We start from the raw sequence: 21,142 nt of genomic DNA, 5'->3' as shown, positions 1-21,142 counted from the left end.
GATGTTTACATAGTGCTCCTCTCAAGAATGAGGGGGAAGTGGAGGAGAAAGCACAAAGGTACTTGCTTAAAAATATACAAGTGGGAGGCTGAGGATGGCATTATAGGCCAATCAGAGGCAGGAGTCAACATCTCAATAGTGAATTTGAGATGAGAGAGAGGGTGGGAAGATGTCATGAAGGATTTTGAATGTGAAGGCAAGCAGCTTCTGTTTGATTCAACAGAGAAGGGGGATCCAGGAGAGGTATTCAGAGAAAGGTGAGGTGGTCAAAGCAATGGCCCTGAAGAACGATCTTTGCAGCAGCATTCTGAATGGATATTGGTGGCACCAGATGCCATTAGTTAAGACTAGAGAAAAGGATGTTTCAGCAATCAGTATGTGATGCTGAGAGTCTGGATTAGAGTTTTAGCTGTGTGGATCGATAGCAAAGACCAAATCTTAGAGATGTTATGCAAAAAGCATCTGCAAGATTTAGACCTAATCTGTACATGAAGACCTAGAGAGAAATGAAGATGATGTCCAGAATACAGAGTAGGGTTGGCAGGATGGTGATGTTGTCCAGACTGAGAAAGGAGATGTGAGGGACAGCATGGGGGGAAGATTAAGAGCTCTGTTTTAGCCACATTGATTGATGGCTAGATATCTACAAGGAGTTATCAGAAACAGAGCCTGAGATTTTAGTTTGGACAGAAAGACATGAGTCTGGAGTGGAGAGGTAGATCTGTGAGTGGTAAGCACAGAGATGGGAGTTGAATATATCTTTGCAGATGACATTACCCAGATCAAAATGTAGAGAGAGGTGAGAATGGGGCAAAAGAGCCATGTAGAACCCTCTACAGAAAACTGGAAGTGAGATGACAAGTATCCTCCAAAGGACATGCCAAATGAGCAATTAGACAGACAGAGAACCAGAAGAGGACAGAGTCACAGAAGCCAAGAGAACAGTGGAATAGAGGTTTGCTTTCCACCTTTCCACCAATTCTCCTGGTTCCCAGGACAATCTTCAAGATCAAAAGAGACAAAGCCATGATTGTTCTCATAGTTCCATACTGGCTGAAACAGATTTGGCTCACAGACCTACTATAGAGTCAAGCTTAGCCTCCTGTCCTGCTCCGAGACTAGCCATACCTGGATCTCTCAGCACCAAGGCCAGACACTCCAACCTGGCCCAAAGTCACTGCACCTGCTGACTGGATTAGTAACACAGATAAATATTGCTCCCTACAAGTCTAGGAAAGCCTGAAACTGCACAGGAAACCATCTAACAAAATAATTTCTTGTCCTAATTAGTAGAGGTTCCCAATATGGGCAGCCTAACGTGATTTAGAATTGGTCCAGGCCTCAGTAACAAAGATTGCAGTTAAAACAGGCTAACCTTTCATTCAGCTCTATTAAGATCCACGTCACAGCAATTTCACCTTTGCAAACTGCCCGAATAGTTGTGCTCAGTGTTTTCTCATCCCATGGTGTCAAAGCTTCTCAAGGGGCTCTATACACATGCACTGGTCAGAGATCCCAGTATGGTCAAGGACCTCAATATGATCCTTAATGGAACCTTAATTTAAGCCTCTCCGAGAATGGTCTTTACACCACCTCATTATGGGCACTCTTCCTAGTAGCAATCATGAGAATGAATAGACTTCCAAACTGTTATTGCCAAACTCTCCTATACAACTTCTCATAGAGAGAAGGTGGTGCTGTAACCTCACCCAAAGTTCATTTCTAAGGTAGTCTCAGAATTTCATCTAAACCAAGTCAGTCAACCTGCCTGTCTTCTTCTTAACGAATACACACTCAACACCGTGAGAAATGCAATTGTTACTCATCGTATAGTAACTGGTTCTTTGAGATGTTGTTAGTTTGGATCCCATGACACGCCCTCCGTCCCTTCTTTCAGAGTCCTTGGCTGACACAGGCTTTGAATTGCAATTGAACTGAAACAGTTGTGGCTGCTCTGCCCTTTATGCCCTTGTACAGGATCACAACAAGGCACAGGGCATATGCATGGCCCTGACAAACTGCAGCTCAAAAGACTCTCATCTTGTATGCAAGAGGCACATGTGAATCTACCACACTGACTACAACATCTTGAAGAACCACAATTACTGTAGGTCAGTAATCCTTTTATCGGATGGAGAATAAAGACTGATATCAAATATTGGTTTCAGTAGGCACCATTATAAATTTCCATGCGAAGACATTTCTCTAGCAGATTTTCAAAGAAAATGCAAAAATATAGTTTTATCAACGTTAATGAAAACAGAGAAACAGCAATACAAAATAGGGATAATATATCGCTAACCTGGAAATGTTTCTCTAGTACAGATTATCTTTCTCCATATTATTGAAGTGAGACTGGAAAGATAGGTGGTTCATTGATGCCTTCAGGTTAACAACTAGAGTAAATGACTGGTCATGAAAATTTTAAAACAGTTTAATAAATTGTTTCATGACCAAGAAGAACCACATTTTTATTCATGTAAGGGTGTGCAGTTTTGAGACATCCAGTTGCTAATGTCAGTTAATGAATTAATACAACTGAATGTAAGTGCCAGCTGTAAGGCTTGTTTGAAAGTTTGATGAAGATACAATGAGCCAAATTCTGCTTTTTTTCTCTTTCCTACAATAGGTATGGGAAAGGAGAGGGAGTGGCAATAGTGAAGCCTGCAGAGAGGCTACATAGAGATATTGCACTTGCTTTATGCTGGTCAAGAAACCTCTGCAAAAGAGGTGTCCTATGCAATCAGTTTAAGCTGCCATCAGAGAGATGTAAAAAGGCTACTTTTTAACACAGAATCTGATCCAATATTTCTAGAGTGAATGCCCCATGAGCTCCATACTAATCATGTTTTGTAACATAACCATTTTAATTTAGATTAATTGATTAGATTTACAAGTTCTATTCAGAATCAAAAGTAATTAAAAAGTATACAAATTGCTACTTAAAAAGTTCATCCTGGGATACAGTGAATACAAAATGTTTGTTTTTTTTAATTAATGTAAAAAACACCATATAAAAATCATATGAGTAAGCAGCTTTCCACATGGTGCTTGTGGCAGCTGACAAATACCAGACTAGGAGCCAAACACAGATGGTGAAAACTATGATGGGAGAACTAGTAAAAATTACTGAAATCTGGGAAAATTGTCTGCTTTGGAAATAGCCGAAACAGATGCAATAACTAAGGAACAGCTGCAGAGAGCAAAGAGCAGATCAAGTGGCATATTGTGCTAGAATGCGTGCCTTGTTCCAGATTTTGTAAACTGTGCGTGTATATGTTGTCGGCCAAATGCCATATCACAGCACACAGCCAAAATAATCCTTCCCCAGGCCATGGAGCTGAAATGGAGCAACTGCAGGTTCAGAGATGCATTAACCCCTGTGGTGGTTTTACCTCCCTATTCCATCAGGTTAATGTCTAGCGCATGTACAAGTCACAGATCCACCAACAATGCAACCCCAAATTCCCTTCTGGAAGAGCCTGGTAAAACCCTGTGGAAATGAGTGCATAGAGGAGGAGGAGCACCTGTGTGGGTTCCCTAAGAGCTCTCTCACCTCCTCTGTGCAATAGAGCTGCACTAGTTCTGCGGCTGTTAGGGTCCTACTTGTTTGAGGAGCACAGAATAGGATATGCCTCTGGGTACATGATGCCGCTTGATTTTCTTTACATATTGGTGTAGAACATTTAACAAGAGAATGAAGAGAGACTATAAGAGGAGGAAGTAGGAAAGAAAGAAGACATGAGGAAAATTAGAACAAACAAAAACATGAGGCTGGCTGCCTCACGGAAGTAGAGTGGAAAATCACATCACTGAATTCTCTTGTAATTTTGGATATTATCTCCTGGGAGGTGTTCGGATGCAATGGTGATAAGTTTCAACCTACACACACACAGATGGAGGAAAATGTGTATTAAATACATTACTAAGATCTGTAAGAACACAAGAAAGACAAATAAAAAATAGGAGAAAAACTCAAAAATCTTGTATGCGAAATAAAGGTTCATAGGGATTCTAAATTCTAGTAGAGTCCAATAACACAACACTTAGGTACCAAAAAGACACAGATTTAATCAACACAATCTTGTGAAAATATGAGTTTCAAAGATGTGATGTTTCATAATAATACAGTCATCCTAAAATGCATTCGTGGACTGCTTGATATTTATACGTTCCAGTAGCTGAAAAATGCTTATGTACAGCTTCAAGATTATATAAGGGGAGGGGAAAGTTAGTAAGGGTTTATTGGCCTAATTCTCCTTAAACTTAAAATAGTTTTATGCTTGTGTAATGCCTTAGACATCAGGAGAGTTGCGTTAATGCAAGTCAAAGGATTATGTGACCATATCATAATGAGGCAGATTTGGATGTTGTGTTGTTGAAATGTACTCTGAATGACTACAAAAAGTTAACATTGTAGGGTATCCTGCAGATTACAGTAATGTAAATCTTTCACCGAAGTCATTGAGAATTTTGTATTAGTAAAGCCTTCAATAGGTTAGTTCAGAGACTTTATATTTTAGGAAAACCCCAAATAGTTTTGCTCTGCATATTTAAAAGTAGCTGATATGAATGGCATTTTTTGACTGATTCTTTCCTACCACCCAAAATGCCACAGGTTCATAGATATACTCTTGAGATGAAGAAGTATGTTGTTTATTTGCTGCTTCAGTGAGTGATCAGTCCACTGAAACAGGGCACAGTATAGGGTTAAATGGAAGTGCAACACCACATTCAGGTCATAGAATCATAGAATATCAGGATTGGAAGGGACCTCAGGAGGTCATCCAGTCCAACCCCTGCTCAAAGCAGGACCAATCCCCAACTAAATCATCCCAGCCAGGGCTTTGTCAAGCCGGGCCTTGACAAAGTGCACAGACAATCCAGGAAAATTTTGGAAAGTGTAGGGAACAATTTCCTGGTACAAGTGCCGGAGGAACCAATTAGGGGCAGAGCTCTTCTTGACCTGCTGCTCACACACAGGAAAGAATTAGTAGGAGAAGCAAAAGTGGATGGGAACCTGGGAGGCAGTGACCATGAGATGGTCAAGATCAGGATCCTGACACAAGGAAGAAAGGAGAGCAGCAGAATACAGATCCTGGACTTCAGAAAAGCAGACTTTGACTCTTTGGGAACTGATAGGCAGGATCCCCTGGGAGAATAACATGAGGGGGAAAGGAGTCCAGGAGAGCCACTTTTGCTTCTCCTACTAATTCTTTCCTGTTTGTGAGCAGCAGGTCAAGAAGAACTCTGCCCCTAGTTGGTTCCTCCAGCACTTGCACCAGGAAATTGTCCCCTACACTTTCCAAAAACTTCCTAGATTGTCTGTGCACTGCTGTATAGCTCTCCCAGCAGATATTGGATGATTGAAGTCCCCCATGAGAACCAGGGCCTGTGATCTAGTAACTTCTATTAGTTCCCTGAAGAAAGCCTAATCTACCTCATCCCCTCATGTGTGCTCATCTTAAAGTGCTCATTGCAAGTACACTGATACAAAGTTATTCATTATATATCGCATAAACATTTTTTCTGCCTAGCACTGAAATTAGTTTGCTAACTCAGTTGTTTAGATGACTGGATTTGCTGACCCAGTTGTTTACCTGATTGGATTGCTGGCTCAACTTTTTACCTGGCTGCTCTGTTTCCTTGCCAGACAAGCAAGCATCTTTTCACATGTCACTTTTTACAAGTGATGAAATGGTGTAAATGTTGTTCTTAGAAGTATAAATGTATTCTATTAATATGAAGACGCATATTTCTAATTAAATGTCTCTCTGCAGTCTAATTTGATCAAGCTAGCTGTTTTTATCAATAGCTAGTAGTTTTCCTAAGAAGTTGGAAAATGCTATTTCTATAAAGCCATGAAGAATATAACATTCACTTTCTTAAGGATTGGTATATAGAGAACAGTGGAAGAAAAAGAAAATAATTCAGTGACTACTAAATGAATCACTAAGAATAGAGGCTATGTGTTTGCAGAATCACAACTTAAGTATTTACAGTATTCATGAATTATACATTCTCATGGAAAACAATGTTTTAAATAACCATTTCTCATCTTTATAATGAAAATTGTTTTATTTGGACCCAGCAAAGAAGGAGATACACAGACATAGAGGGAGCTGATAGAAACACAGCTGTCTGCCCTGGAGACTTTATTCTACTGGCAACAGACTAAATGAAAATGAGGCTTTGCACTGGGAAGGAGGGAGTGCTCAAACATTTAAAGGGACAGGACATCCCTTTCTTCCACCCTCCTTAAAAAAATCTTTCCAAACATATATACATTATCATTTATATGGCTAATATAAAGCACTATATTACTTAACTAAAAGTTACAGGTGGACTTCCACCGACTTAAATTGCAAGGGATTATTCTGCCCTGTCCTAGCAACTAGCTAACTGAACAATTTATAAGTTCAGGCATACAACTGATTTTCACACTCTCTTGGGATAACGTGGTGATAATGGTGTGACGGTGTCCTGAAAAACAGCAACAGTCAGTGGACGGAATCAACTGGATATGATATCGAATAAACTGGATCTGGTGCCAAAGTTTCTTCTACAGAGTAATGAAAATTAGGAGTGGTAATGGAAGGAGGCTAGATGGGAGGAGTAGAATATTTTATTGGAACATCTCCAATCTCCAGGACTTGTTGAGACTGCAACTGATCTAAATGCCATTTCTATAAAATACTATTGGATAGTTTTACCCTGCGCAAAAAAGCTCCCATGCATTTTACAAGTTCTCCATGTCCCGTTTCATTCCACAATCATAGCTGCAAGTCCACACTAAGTCTGCTACTTGAAAAAAAAATGACGAATCTGATGTTGTCGATCAATTTGCATAGCTTCTGAATTGGCTACATGTGCAGCAGCATCAGGACGTAGCAGATCCGAGCAGGTATGAAAAGATTGGTTCAAGAGAAGAGTTGCAGTTGGCTTCTGGGTAGTAACATCTGGTGTGTTCCTGTAGCACAAAGAGGAAAAAAATGTCCAGTTTCTTTTTATGATTCAAAATAGACTTATCTCTTAAGGCATTTTTAAGTGTCTGTACAAACTGTTCAGCTAATCCTTTTGTAGCAAGATGGTAAGGAGCAGAATCTATATTCTGAATCTCATCTGAAGCCAGGAATCTCTAAAATTCTTCAGAACAGAATTGAGGTCAATTGCCATTCATCAACTGTAGTAAGCCAGACTAGCTAAATAAGGTATGAAGATGTCCAGTGGTCTTGGAAGCTGTCGTAGAAGTCATTATGAAAACTTCTGACCATTTCAAATGGGAATTGACTATGAAAAAAAAAACATATAACTTTCTCCTGGTCCATCAAAGTCCATGTGAATACATTTTCAAGGACTCTGAGGCCATGACTAAGGGTGTAGATGAACTGGGTCAGGATTGTGCTAAATTTAACGACATGCAGTACAGTACTTCACCTTCCTCTCCCCAGCCACCAGACATGACGCAGGGCTATGGTCTTCATCTGTACAGTGCCAAAATGACTTTTATGAAGATCTTCCAAAACCTGAGACTGTAGTGATTTTGGAATGATTACTGTCATTCCCCATAAGATCCAACTGTGATTCACAGATAATACATGTTGACATGAGACAAACTCTGTAAACTAGGGATTCTTATGATCAACACTGTACCTTGTCGTACCATTTCCTTCATGAGAGAAAGCCCACAATCATTAGCACATCATCCTTTTTTGATGTTTGTGCTAGTTATCAGTATTCTATCATTCAAATTGAGATAGAACACTTCATCCAAAATTTCTTTGGGTTGATGGGAGCTTGGACACGGAAGGTGTGACAACATATGAGCATTGCTGTGCCGAGTCTCTCTATGGAACTGAATGGCATAGGAGTGAGTTGAAAGTAGCAATGCCTGCAAATGATGGTATTCCATGTTTTGGTACAAACACGTGAAATTTATGAGTGATGATCTGTCAGCAAGGAAAAATGTCTGCAATACAGATAGGTATGAAACTTTTGAATTCTGAAAATAATGAATGTAAATGTGACATTCTCTGGTGGAGTCATTTACTTAATTAAGTCCAGGGCTCCAATTACATGTCCAAGATATTAAACTGAAGATTTGAATAAAATGAAATTTCTCTCAAAATACTCTCAATTTATGGTCCCTTCAGAATATAGTCCATGGTTTTCTGGAACAGGGCAGGTGCTGAGGTATTACTAAAAGGCAACTTGCTATAACAAAAGAAGACTTTTTTCTGTGTTGCTTGTGAGATATTTGTAAGATACGGGTTCAATCTCCATTTAAAGGTATGCATTAAACAAGTCCAATTTACTGAAAGACTGTTCTGCACTAAGAATAACAAACAAATTTTCAATGCAAGGTTGTGTATACTTGTCTGCACATAAAGCTGGATTCAATGTCACTTGGAAATCATCAAAAATTCAAACACAGCCATCCTTCTTGATCACCATTATGATGAGGAAGTGAAACTGGTGACAATAGTCCAATGTTCATGAAACGGTCAAAATCAGCTTTTACAAGAGGTTTCAGAGCGTAAAGCACAACACTGGGCTTGCAATAGTTTGGCTGGCTGTCCGACTTAAAAGTGAGCTGCACATGTTGCACATAGTTTCAAAAACTATGGAGTGTATTTCTAGTATTCCGTGAAAAAACTAAACACCTTGATCTCTCTCCAATTCAATTGTATTGAGCTTCTCAATACAAAATTTTACAAATATGGGTGGATACTTTCCCTCAATTATATATAAGGTTAAAATGACTGTTTGACAATTGAGTTGATATTTCACCTGGATTTATTCCTTTTGGAGCTAATTTTTCTCTGGTATAAGTCTTCAAAATTGTGGCTGTTTCTTTCACAGAAACTTGTGATAAGTCTGGTGAGAGGTAAATGCAGAAATCAGTGAGGTGGCAGCTCCACCATCAAGCTCCATTCTTCTGGGAACTCTCTTGATCAAGGGTGTGACTTAGATGCCATATTTGACATCACACAAGTGTTTAAGGGGAACAAAGGTTCAAAATTACTTTGACAGAAAAGTTGAAAATGCTTGTTAAAATTCTTCATTCCATACACAATTTAGAACGGATCATCAGCTAGCTGGTGTGACTGCAGTAAATGTTGGTCCTCTGTTTGAAGAGGCAATATTTACTTATATGCTGCAAAATTATTTTCATATATATCTCCTACAGACCCAAACACAGCAGGTTTCCTGGAACCATAGCAACGAGCTCATATGTGAAAGATATATATTGTACATAGGACAGAGGTAGTGATATCACCAGAAGGCAGTAGGCAGTAAGAGTGAGGAAGATGAGTGGATAATGGGAATGTAGTCTAGACTCTCACAAAAGATAACCCATGACAGTTGATGGTTATCAGAAAAGCACAAGATGAAATGATAGCTGCCTTAGAATGTGTATAAAATCATCTATTACATGCCACATTTAACAGTTCTTATATACCTTTCGTCCAGTGGTACCCATCCTGCTGTGGAATAGTGCTTTCACCCACCGACGTACTTCTTATTGGAAATTCACTAGATCGCATTATTACCAGTATTGAGAAACAATGTGGGTAAGGTCTCTAATATCCTGGGACCAACAAGACTACAATAACGCAGCAGATTATTACAAGTAGTCTTAAAATTTCTGTTTTAGCTAAATCTATAGACAAATCTTGAAGAAATGCTGTTTGTTAGTTATGGTGCACTTAGTTTAGAAGCTGTTGCAGTAATGAGATGATTTAGTTGGTGCTGGTCCTGCTTTGAGCAGGGGGTTGGACTAGATGACCTCCTGAGGTCTCTTCCAACCCTAATATTCTCTGATTCTCTGATATGCACTACCCTTGTGTCATGTGCATCATTTCTCAGAGGGCTACAACTTCCCAAATGACAACAAACAAACAAAAAAACTGATCATCATCCTACCATTTCCTCCTCATCAAAACATTCTTTAGACATGAGAATGTGAACTGTGCTAGCAATCAGGAGACCATTTGTTTTAGATTCACTTCTAATGACTGTTAATAATTCTGAACCTTCACAGCCCTTATTATTAAGCAAGGTCTCATATTTCATTGTAGGATTACACAAATTGGGACTAGAATCTAGTTCTCTAATGTGGCACATCTAAATCTCATCAAAGTTGCCACAGTACCTCTCAGAAAGAACCCATTTTTGTTTTTAAAATGGGGCTAGTCAAGTACCTTGTAAAAATCTAGCATATCTACCAAAGTTGTGGTCTTATAAAAATGATATTAAGTTCATCTGACAAGATCTATTTGCCATAAAACCATGTTGATTAGTATTAGTTATGCTGCTGTCATTTAATTTCTTACACAACCATTCCATAATTTTGCCCAGGATAGATGTTATACTAATTAGCCGATAGTCTTCTCTTTTTCCACAATACATTCAGTGCTCCTGCTGAAGGATTTGACTAGAGCTTTGTTATGCTTAGCTAATACAGGTTGGTGATCTCTTCACATCAATAGTACAGGCCCGTCCCTTACTACCAAAGTTAAACCAATCAAAGGCTATTTTTGATGTGCAAGCACAGTGCTAGTAAAAACAAAATGTGACAAATGTTTTGGTGTTTAAAGGTATCTGCTGTATGAAGAGTTATCTGACTTGAAAATGATAATGCACCTCTAAAATTTGATCTTGCTGGTGTAATTGCCAAAATTAACAAAACTACACATTATCAATATTGTAGATTACTTAAGGTCCTCTACTATTAACCGTACCCACTTGGGAAATCTCAAGTTTTAAATAGTTTTCTATGCTTCAAAAATTATAGCTATTTTATACATGAAAAATGAATAAAAAGACTTCATTCAAGAAAAGACATTTATAAATTTTCCTAAACATTGATAATACACTGAGTTATTCTAATTATCCAATTATGTTCTAGTTTAACAAAATCCTACAATCTGTATTTATAGGACAGACCTGATCATTATTTCAGAAAAGATCTATCTGAAGTGAACTTAATATGAGGAAAAGTAGAAAGTAAAATGAGTGTTGCATGTATAACATTAGGATTATTCTACAATCAATTAATTAATCTCAAATTATTGTTTTGCCATGCTTGTATAAATTATATTAAAACATTTAGACTTTTAGTTGGTGAGAGTAAGCTTTCTTAACAGAGCTCTGTCTTGGACTTTGGCCAGTGCCTGAACATTATCTGTAATTTGTTGGGGGTTTTTTTAGCAGTTAGACTGGAATTCCTCCAGTTTTGTAAAGGACTGACTAATCTTAAATTTAAGAAGTGTTGAATACTCTTTGGAATTCTTCCTCTGTATTGTATTCACTGCCTGAATTAATTTGGCTGGCTATAGAATTATTCTAATTCTAATGGCAAAAATCCCCCAGACAGTGTTTGCTAAATTGAAGGCAGCTTCTTTCATCTCTATGTGTATACAGACTGAAATATCAAAAAGCTGTTGGATAGTTAGTTTGTAGGATGGACATTTTGAATTATAAAATGCATAACACATACTGAATACGCAAAATAAAATCTTCCTGAAGTATTCCTGGACTATCAAAAAACAACATACTATTGATAACTTAACCCATCTGATTATGAGGTAAGAAACATGATGGTAAGAAACAACATGGAGACTGTTTGGATATGGCCTTATGAGTGGTGGGTAGAGCGCTTGAACTGCTTTTGGAAGGATAAAATATCCTTCTAAAAAGTATTATCTTTTCCTTCTCTAATTCCATCTGCAGTGTAATTCCCTCCTTTTCCCCTCTATTTTCCTTCCCCCTCCTTTTTAATATTATATATTCAATAAAAAATTATCATCAGTATCAAAAGATGACAAATAAAATGCCACAGCCTGAGGCCTCTATATATTTTTATCACAGGCAAAAATTGGCTACTTATAACAAAAGACTGAGAATGTTGATTGAGAACTTGAATATATAGTTCCTGCCCATGCACTAAATCTTAGCAATACATCTGCAGTATGCAGTCAAAACTCCATTTTAGAGATAATTTCTTATTGTCAGGATAGTTTAAGAAAAGATCTTTCTTCCATTGGTTAATGTATAGTATGGTTAGGGGAGAGGGAATAAACAAACAAAAAAACCCAACAAACTTAGCTCTTTATTGCAATCAGTGGCATAGAACTTTAATTTAAAGCCAGGCATTATCACATCTGAATCAAGCCAGTGGTATTGATATCCATTTTGCATTATAAGCAACAAAAGATTAGTTTGCAGACCTGGTTATGGAAGGGTATCGCCATCATCTTAGCCCATCTAGAGCCTCCACTAGCAAATCTCTTTTAGAGCCACCCATGGGAATTAAAGATTTTTTTTCCCTGGTAAAGAAGCCCTAGAAGAGTACAGATGGCAGTACCATCACCTTGGGAACAGTTGCCAGGCTGGTGCAGGAAGCTGTAAGTTACGGCTCCTTGATCAGCTTCAGTGATTCTGGATGTATGGAAGCATTAGAGTAACTTTTCGGATTGTCTGTTTCTTTGTTCCAATACGTACTAAAATAAAAGGTATTCACACAGCGCCTTCTCAACTACAGATTCTTATAGATTTCAAGGCCAGAAGGGACCATTGTCGTCATCTAGTCTGATATTCTGTATACTACAATTCATAGACTTTCCCCAAAATAATTCCTAGTGCACGACTTAAAAAAAAATCTTATCTTAATTTAAAAATTTTCAGTAAATCCACCGTGACCCTTGGTAAATTATTCCAGTGGTTAATTATTCTCATTATTACAAATTTACACCTTATTTCCAGTCTGAAATTCCTAGATAGAAAAGCCCATTATTAAATATTTTTCTCCACGTTGGTGCTTATATATGTATTTCTCCACTTTGGTGGCGGGTCCCAGGGCGGAAGGGCCCCCCGCCGCGGGTCTTCAGGGCACTTCGGCAGTGGGTCCCAGAGCGGAAGGACTCCCCAGCTGCCAAATTGCTGCCAAAGACCCGGAGTGGAAGAAGCTCCGGGGGCCCGGGGCTCGCAAGAGTTTTCCGGGGCCGCCAGACCGAGTAAAGGACTCTGCTCCAGGCGCCCTGAAAACCTCTCTTGGGGGCTCCTACAGGGCCCGAGGCCTGGGGCAAATTGCCCCACTTGCTCCCGCCCCTGGGTGGCCCTGTTTACAGTTACATCTTGTGATCTCTTAGTTAACAAATTTAAATCCATTTAATGTGCACCATGTTAATTTTACTTTGTTCTAGTTTTTTTAAAAAAATAAAAAATGTCAGAAGGTACCAAATCCAATTATGTCAACACTATTACCATTATGAACCAAACTTGTAGTCTCAGCTAAAAAAGATATAAAATTAGTTTGACAGGATCTATTTTCCATAAACCCATGTTGATTTGCATTAATTATATTAGCTTCTTTTCATTCTTTATTAATTGAGTCCTGTATCACTTGCTCCTTATTTTCCCATAGATTGTCAGGCTGACAAGTCTATAATTACCCAGATCATTTACCCTTTTAAAATATTGGCACAGCTTTAGCTTCCCTAGTGCTCCAAGACTTATTGAAAATCCATGTTAATGGTCCAGTGAGCACTGAGACAGCTCTTTTAAAAGTCTTGTATGCAAATTGTCTGGAATTGCTGATTTTAAAAGTGTCTAACTTTAGTAGTTTGTTTAGCATCTTCCAGAGATATTAGTGGAATGGAAAGAGTGTTATCCTCATCATATGATGAGATTATATATTGTCATTTCTCTCCCCCCCCGCCCCAATACATAACAGAAATATTTATTGAACACTTGTTGAATGATATAGCAATGTTGGATCAAGTTCTGTCACCAGCTACCACTTCATTAAGTGTGGCATCTTTATTCCTTAAGGTAGAATTTAGTTGACCAGAGTTGTGAAACAACTAGGGAAACATATTTACAAAATACAGTACCACCATGTAAATGCCCCCTTTGGCTCAGGCTTTGACAAGCATTCAATCAGTCAACAGTAATGTTTGCAGGAGGACTTTTATTTATATAAATGTGGGTAACTGTGAACCAGTGTATTTGCTCACATTTATGGATATTCATGACAAAAGATCCAGAATTTCCCTTCTAATATATTCTGGTTTTGTATATTTGGAAGTGAAGGAGCTAAGAGACCAGAAGAATGTAAAAAAGCTTTACAAGGATTGGCTTCTTCAAACTAAAAATTAAGTTCAGCATTACTTTGGGATAGAATAGTGAAGACCCTGTGCCATAGAACAACAGTTGGGAAACTCTAGAAAAAAAGAAGGAACAGAAAGTTCCTTCTTCTGACCAATAGCTACAGGGTGGTGGAGCTTTAGAGGTTTGAGGCACTGTGAACAGGCAGAGTCTCTACCCTGTTAACAAGAGATCACAGCAACTTTTAGGGCTTATCTTAATTAGAAAATTATATCAAATTACAACACGATATTGAAGAGTCATATTAACTAACATGATGCTGACCAGAACATTGTAGTCACTGTACACAGCAAAAAATCATGTTCGACATGATTTTAGCTGGTTGTGGGTTACCTAAGACTAGCTGAACCCAGGTTGACCGTGACTTGTCCTTGTCTGCGGAGTTGTGCTCACAGAGTTGTAAAGCAATGTAATTTCTAATAAAGAGAATGGACGCTAAACTTGGGAATCTCACCTCCCTAAACTTCCTCCCTAACCTTAGCTGTCATTAGTTGTTGGGTGGTTGGTTGGTTGTGGTTTTTGTTTGTTTTGCTTGGCTTTTTCCTTCGGACATTTCCATCCTTTTTATATATGGTTGGAGTTAATTGGACCCACTTGCCAGCATGAATGAGCAGTCATTATACTGAATCTTAATATAAGATTTTTGAGCCTAAACAATTCAGGACAAAGGGGCTGCATTTTTATCTATGGTCCGAGAAGCTGCCACACCTATTACAGAGGCTGATATAATACATGGAGCTTCCAGGAGGAGTTTGAGGACAGTTTGTATGCAGGAGAACTGAGCTATTCAGCAGGGCTTTGCCCTGACTAGCAGTTAGTCTAGCAGAAATGTTTTTTCTGATCTTAGTTCTTTAAAATTGTTGTTCTGTGCAGGAATCCTGAGGAATTTGCTTCCTCTGCTCAGGGAAATGTTTTGTCTTTGACCCAGGTATCTTATACATCAGAAGGCTGGATCACAGGCCAGTCTTGAGCTGTTCCTCTTCATCATTTATTTCCCCAGCCAAAAACAATTTTATGAACACCATATATGCTAAATTTAAGAAATGTAATGAGTGTATCATATACCTTTGACCACTTCACCTGTTTTCTGTCCACTAATCTATTTCCCCAGATTCATATCCCCTGCCACAGGAATGTTTCCTTCTCCTTCTGCCAAACTGGCATCAAACACAAACATATACTGATAGACATACATTAGGCAAGAGTTCAAGTAATTTGGATTCTCTTTCAGTTTATTTTCATTTCTTGTACAATAACTTTTTGAACATGTGCTGTAAGAGAGACAAATCTGTTCACTTGCATTTACCATCCGTAGCTAATCAAATAAAATGATGATGTAAGCCTCAAAGGAAAAAATATATATATCCGCTTCTGTATTAAATGCTCAGCTTTTAGAATAATTGTAAGCTATTAAAATTCATTGCCTTACACTTTTCATACATGTCATTTATAATGGGTACACCGACTTTCTTTTTTTATTTTCTTGATAGCTATATCTTGTGGAAATCCTGGCAGCCCAGCCAATGGCATGGTAATATACAGTGATGGGATAATGTTCTCAAGCTCAGTCATCTATGCTTGCTGGGAAGGTTACAAGACTTCAGGGCTAACTACTCGACATTGTACAGCCAATGGGACATGGACTGGCACTGCTCCAGACTGCACAGGTCAATAACTGACTTTTTGTCGCAAGAGGATTAAAAGATAGTAGGATGTTATTAACTTGGTAAACCATTATCTCTTTGTTTGGAATAAGCACACTTCTCAGAGGGTAACATACATGCACATTCATTAATAAATGTTGGACTTTTTTTCATTTTTTGTTAAGATTGCTTCCAAAAAGTAGCTCTACAAGCTAGAACAGTAGAAAACTCTTAGTATCTAAGATACGCTTTAGTCAAACACAGTATTCGTCTCAATGCAGGGTAAGCAGGTAAAATTAAATTGCCTGTGATATACAGAAGGTCCCCTCTGGCCTCAAACTCTATGAACCTTTCTATAGTTCTGTCTATTATGTTATAGAAATTAGAAAATGTTTCATGTAGTTTAAATACAGAAAACTGCTTTCATTTCAGTACCTGCTAAATTAAATATTACTCCTCACAATAGCAAAATTGCATATTGTCTAGATAGCTTGGCTTATTTCATGTTTGATTATTTCAGTATTATATTGTGAAACATCATTTTTATTATCTCCATATGTTGCTTATTCAAGATTTCCTATGAACTTGGGAACATGTAGTTGGAGCAAAAATTGCACTGAAAAATTAGCCTTTATATTCTAGTTTTATTTTTACAACTTGTGCTGGACAGAGTTCAGATTTGGGATTTACAGTGTTTGTGGGGATCACAAGAGGGAAGAGTTAACTACAGAATTATTCAGAAGAAAGGAACAGATAGAGGGAGTGAAATATCCCATATGACACTAGTGAAAATTGCTTTGGGTTAACATTTTTATCTATTAGTCAAGTCACAGGAAAATTTCAGAATGAAGTTATTTGACTATCCAAAACAGATTATATTTGATTAAACCCTAAAGGAGGTTTAAACCACAAGTACTGTATTTACTATAGATCTTAAAGCAACACTAGTGAAATAATTTTTAAGAACAACTGTCAAATGAATACTGGCCCAGATCTTTTTTTCACAGGGTTGTATCTAAAGAAACATTTTTTTTCCTATCATTTATAAAGACATGCTGGAAAATTACTTCTAGAGAACTATTGTGAAGTACACTGAAACAGCAGAGTTATGGACATTTTTCTTCTTCGGGAGAGCCTTCAAAACAGTCAGCAAGGAGTGAACAGTAGAGTGAAAACAATTAAAACCAATTATGTTTGTATATATTGTACACATTAACATAAATGTTGCATACTCTTAATAGAAATATACAATACATAGAAATATATACTAAATATTAAAATAATAGATAAAAATTCTGACATGTGGTGAACACTTGTAATTCCCACTGTCTTTGAGGTCAATTTTGCAAGGTGCTGAGCATATTCTGTGAGGTGTTGAGTTCTTTTCACTCCCAATAAAGTAAATTACAGTGAAAAGCATTCAGCAGCTTGTGTATTCTGACCCGTCGGTGGGAACTGCATGGGCTGATTAGGTGTCCAAAACTTTTCTAGATTTGTTCCATAGTGTTTGTGGCCTTTAATAGTGTTCTGCAGCATACTGTGGAGAACCAAGATTCACAGAAAGTCCTAGGGAGGGAAAGTAGAGCTAAATTCTGCCTTCACCTCCATCCTATGCAGCTCCACTGATTTCAGTGTGCCTGTGAAATTCCGGGCAGAATTTCAGTACTGCAAGAGTTTCCAAAACAACTGAAATGGGACTTGTGTTCCTAAGTCACTTAAGCTGTTTTGAAAATCTGATCCTTTTTTGATGATCAGGCTGATAAGGAGACAGGAGTTCTGTGAAGCTCGAAGAGGAGAGTATAATGCGTGGCATAAATCAGCAACAACTTTAAGGCCCCGATTCAATTCCTGTTGAAGACATTCAAAATTCCCATTGATATAAATAGGAGAAGGGCCAGGCCCTAATTGATTAATAAAAACTTTTACAGAACCCTTCCTTCCAGGCCTACTTGCTCATAGTCATATGTGTTTTTTTTCTCTAAACAATAGAAACAAGGTCCAGATTCTGACCTCAGTTATACTGGTGTAAATGCAGAGCAACTCTATTGACTCAAATTAAGTTGCATTACATTACATTTACATAAATGTTACTGAGTGAAGAATTTGGCCCAGGATATTTAGTACTTTTTAAAAAATTTGTTTATCTTTTAATGTTTTCAGATAAAATAGCTGGATCAAAGTCACTTTGATGCTTGTGTATGCTAGTAAAGGGACATTGTGTGTCTGAGTAAATGTGTCCATGTGTACTTAGGTTTTTTTTTTTAAGTTTTATTTATATAGTTGTTGAAGTAAAGATTATCTTTCTTCACTAGTAATCAGCTGTGGAGATCCAGGTGGAATAGCAAATGGTATGCAGTTTGGAACTGATTTTATCTTTAATAAGACAGTCAGCTATCAGTGCAACCCAGGGTATTTGATGGAGCCTGTCAGTTCATCCACTATACGTTGTATGAAAGACAGCACTTGGAACCAGAGTAAACCAGTCTGCAAAGGTTTGTTTTTTAACTTAAGTAGTTTACTACTGTTCTGATACTGAATAAAATGTTAATATTTTTATTATTAATTATAAAGGGGAACAATTTGCACAACCACTTTTAAGATAGATACGATGCAAACTATTAATATACTACTGAGACAGTCAAATAAGAGATTTTAATAACATAGTTATTTGTGCCCTACATAAGATGTAGTGAGGAGGGTGTCAGAGTACTAACTTGGAATTCATTAGAGCCCCAACAATATGTGTTAAATATTCGAGCAGAAGGTTGAAAATACTAACAGTGACATCCTAACCCTGCCCCCAAAGCCAAGTTTCTGACAGGAAAAGGATTCTCCCAGAACAGGTACTGTGGAAGACAGCTGAAAGGCTGCCTTCTGAGGACCTTATTGCAAACACTGGTGTAAGGGGCATAACAAGGACATGGCTGGAGGTGGGAGAGGTGTGTCGGGGTCATAGCATGCAGTACAGTGCAGATTCTGGGTCACCGCTGCAGCCCATAGGACAGCCTGGGGAGGCTGCCATAACTTAGGCTCCCAGGCCTGTTTAAGTTATGTCTGGAACATCTCCAGCCCTGAAGTAGCTCAGAATCGTGTGGCAGGATGTGGTCTCCAAATTCTGTGCTGCACCTCTTAGAAGTACAGCACAAGAACTCCTTAATAATAAAATGGGTTTCAGAGTGGTAGCCGTGTTAGTCTGCATCAGCAAAAAGAATGAGGAGTACTTGTGGCACCTTAGAGACTAACAAATTTTTTTGAGCATAAGCTTCCGTGGTCTAAAACCCACTGCAGTGGAAAATACAGTTGGAAGATATATATACACACAGAACATGAAAAAAATGGGTGTTGCCATACCAACTATCAGAGAATATGAAAAAATGGGTGTTGCCCTAATAAAATGTTAGCTTATGTGATTGGCTGCCCACATTTTTATTTATAATAGTGTTGAAGGCACTAGCTGAATCACTTTATATTTGCATAATGTGTGGAAAGAAGCAATATTTTTAAAGAAACTTAATACCAAATGCCAATACCAAATTCTGCAGGCCACTTCCCTCAGATCTCACTGAGGAATACACAAAGAAACTGCACCATCTACTCAGGACACTCCCTACACTAACACCGGAACAAATCAACATACCCTTAGGGCCCCGACCAGGGTTATTCTATCTACTACCCAAGATCCACAAACCTGGAAATCCTGGATGCCCCATCATCTCGGGCATTTTCACTCTCACTGAAAGACTGTGTGGATATGTGGAGTCTCTACTCAGACCTTATGCCACCAGCACTCCCAGCTATCTCCATGACACCACTGAATTCCTGAGGAAACTACAATGCATTGGTGACCTTCCAGAAAACACCATCCAACCACCATGGATGTAGAGGCTCTCTACACAAACATCCCACACACAGATGGAATACAAGCTGTCAGGAACAGTCAGGAGCAGTGCCAGGCTTTTTGGCCCCCTAGGCGCAGGGCCGGCTCTAGCCATTTCACCGCCCCAAGCACGGTGGCATGCCACGGGGGGCACTTTGCCGCTCGCCGGTCCCGTGGCTCTGGTGGACCTCCCGCAGGCGTTCCTGCTGAGGGTCCGCTGATCCTGTGACTCCGGTGGACCTGCCGCAGGCGTACCTGCGGAGGGTCCGCTGGTCCCACGGCTCCAGTGGACATGCCGCAGGCGTGCCTGTGGATGCTCCACTGGAGCTGCGGGACCAGTGGACCCTCCACAAGCACGCCTGTGGGAGGTCCACCGGAGCAGCCTGCTGCCCTCCCAAATCCTGGTGCCCTAGGCGACTGCCTAGGTCGCCTAAATGGAAGTGCCGGCCCTGGAAACAGTATCCCTGATGATGCCACAGCACAACTGGTTGCTGAGCTCTGTTCCTTTATCTTCACACACAACTATTTCAAATTTGATGACAAGATATATCTCCAGATCAGGGGCACCGCTATGGGCACCACATGGCCCCACAATATGCCAATATTTTTATGGCCGACCTGGAACAACTCTTCCTCAGCTCTTGTCCACTCATGCTCCTTCTCTACCTATGCTACATTGATGACATCTTCATCATCTGGACTCGTGGGAAGGAGACTCTGGAAAAATTCCACCACGATTTCAACAGCTTCCACCTCACCATTAACCTCAGCCTGGACCAATCTACATGGGAGGTCCACTTCCTAGACACCATGTGCAAATAAGTAATGGTCACATTTACACCACCCTATACTGAAAACCTACCGACCGCTATGCCTACCTTCATGCCTCCAGCTTGCATCCCGGGCACATCACACGATCCATTGTTTACAGCCGAGCACTGAGGTACAACCGCATCTGCTCTAACCCCTCAGACAGAGACCAACACCTAAAAAATCTCCACCAAGAATTCTCAAAACTACAATACCCGCACGAGGAAATAAGGAAACAGATCAACAGAGCCAGACGTGTACCCAGAAGCCTCCTACTGCAAGACAAACCCAAGAAAGAAACCAACAAGACTCCACTGGCCATCACATATGGTCCCCAGCTAAAACCCCTCCAACACATCGTCAGGGATCTAGAACCCATCCTGGACAATGATCCCACACTTTCACAGGCCTTGGGTGGCAGGCCAGTCCTCGCCAACAGACAGCCTGTCAACCTGAAGCATATTCTCACCAGTAACTGCACACCGCACCATAGTAACTCTAGCTCAGGAACCAATCCATGCAACAAACCTCAATGCCAACTCTGCTCACATATCTATGCCAGCGACACCATCACAGGACCTAATCAGATCAATCACACCATCACCAATTCATTCACCTGCACGTCCACCAATGTAATATA

The 21,142-nt window shown here is 39.2% G+C and overlaps 1 protein-coding gene across 2 annotated transcripts in view; it reads left to right on the top strand.

Moving 5' to 3' along the window:
* CSMD1 (CUB and Sushi multiple domains 1) overlaps positions 1-21,142 on the top strand; it is a 2,060,432-nt gene that overhangs the window by 1,996,365 nt on the left and 42,925 nt on the right. For both annotated transcript variants that reach the window (XM_030555566.1, XM_030555565.1), the window contains exons 58-59: positions 15,663-15,839; positions 18,128-18,307. In XM_030555566.1, the coding sequence (XP_030411426.1) occupies positions 15,663-15,839; positions 18,128-18,307 (357 nt within the window). The remainder of the gene's footprint in view (positions 1-15,662; positions 15,840-18,127; positions 18,308-21,142) is intronic.

The sequence above is a fragment of the Gopherus evgoodei genome, chromosome 3, assembly GCF_007399415.2.
Source record: "Gopherus evgoodei ecotype Sinaloan lineage chromosome 3, rGopEvg1_v1.p, whole genome shotgun sequence".
NCBI lineage: Eukaryota > Metazoa > Chordata > Testudines > Testudinidae > Gopherus > Gopherus evgoodei.
This window is presented reverse-complemented; position numbering and strand designations above follow the sequence as displayed.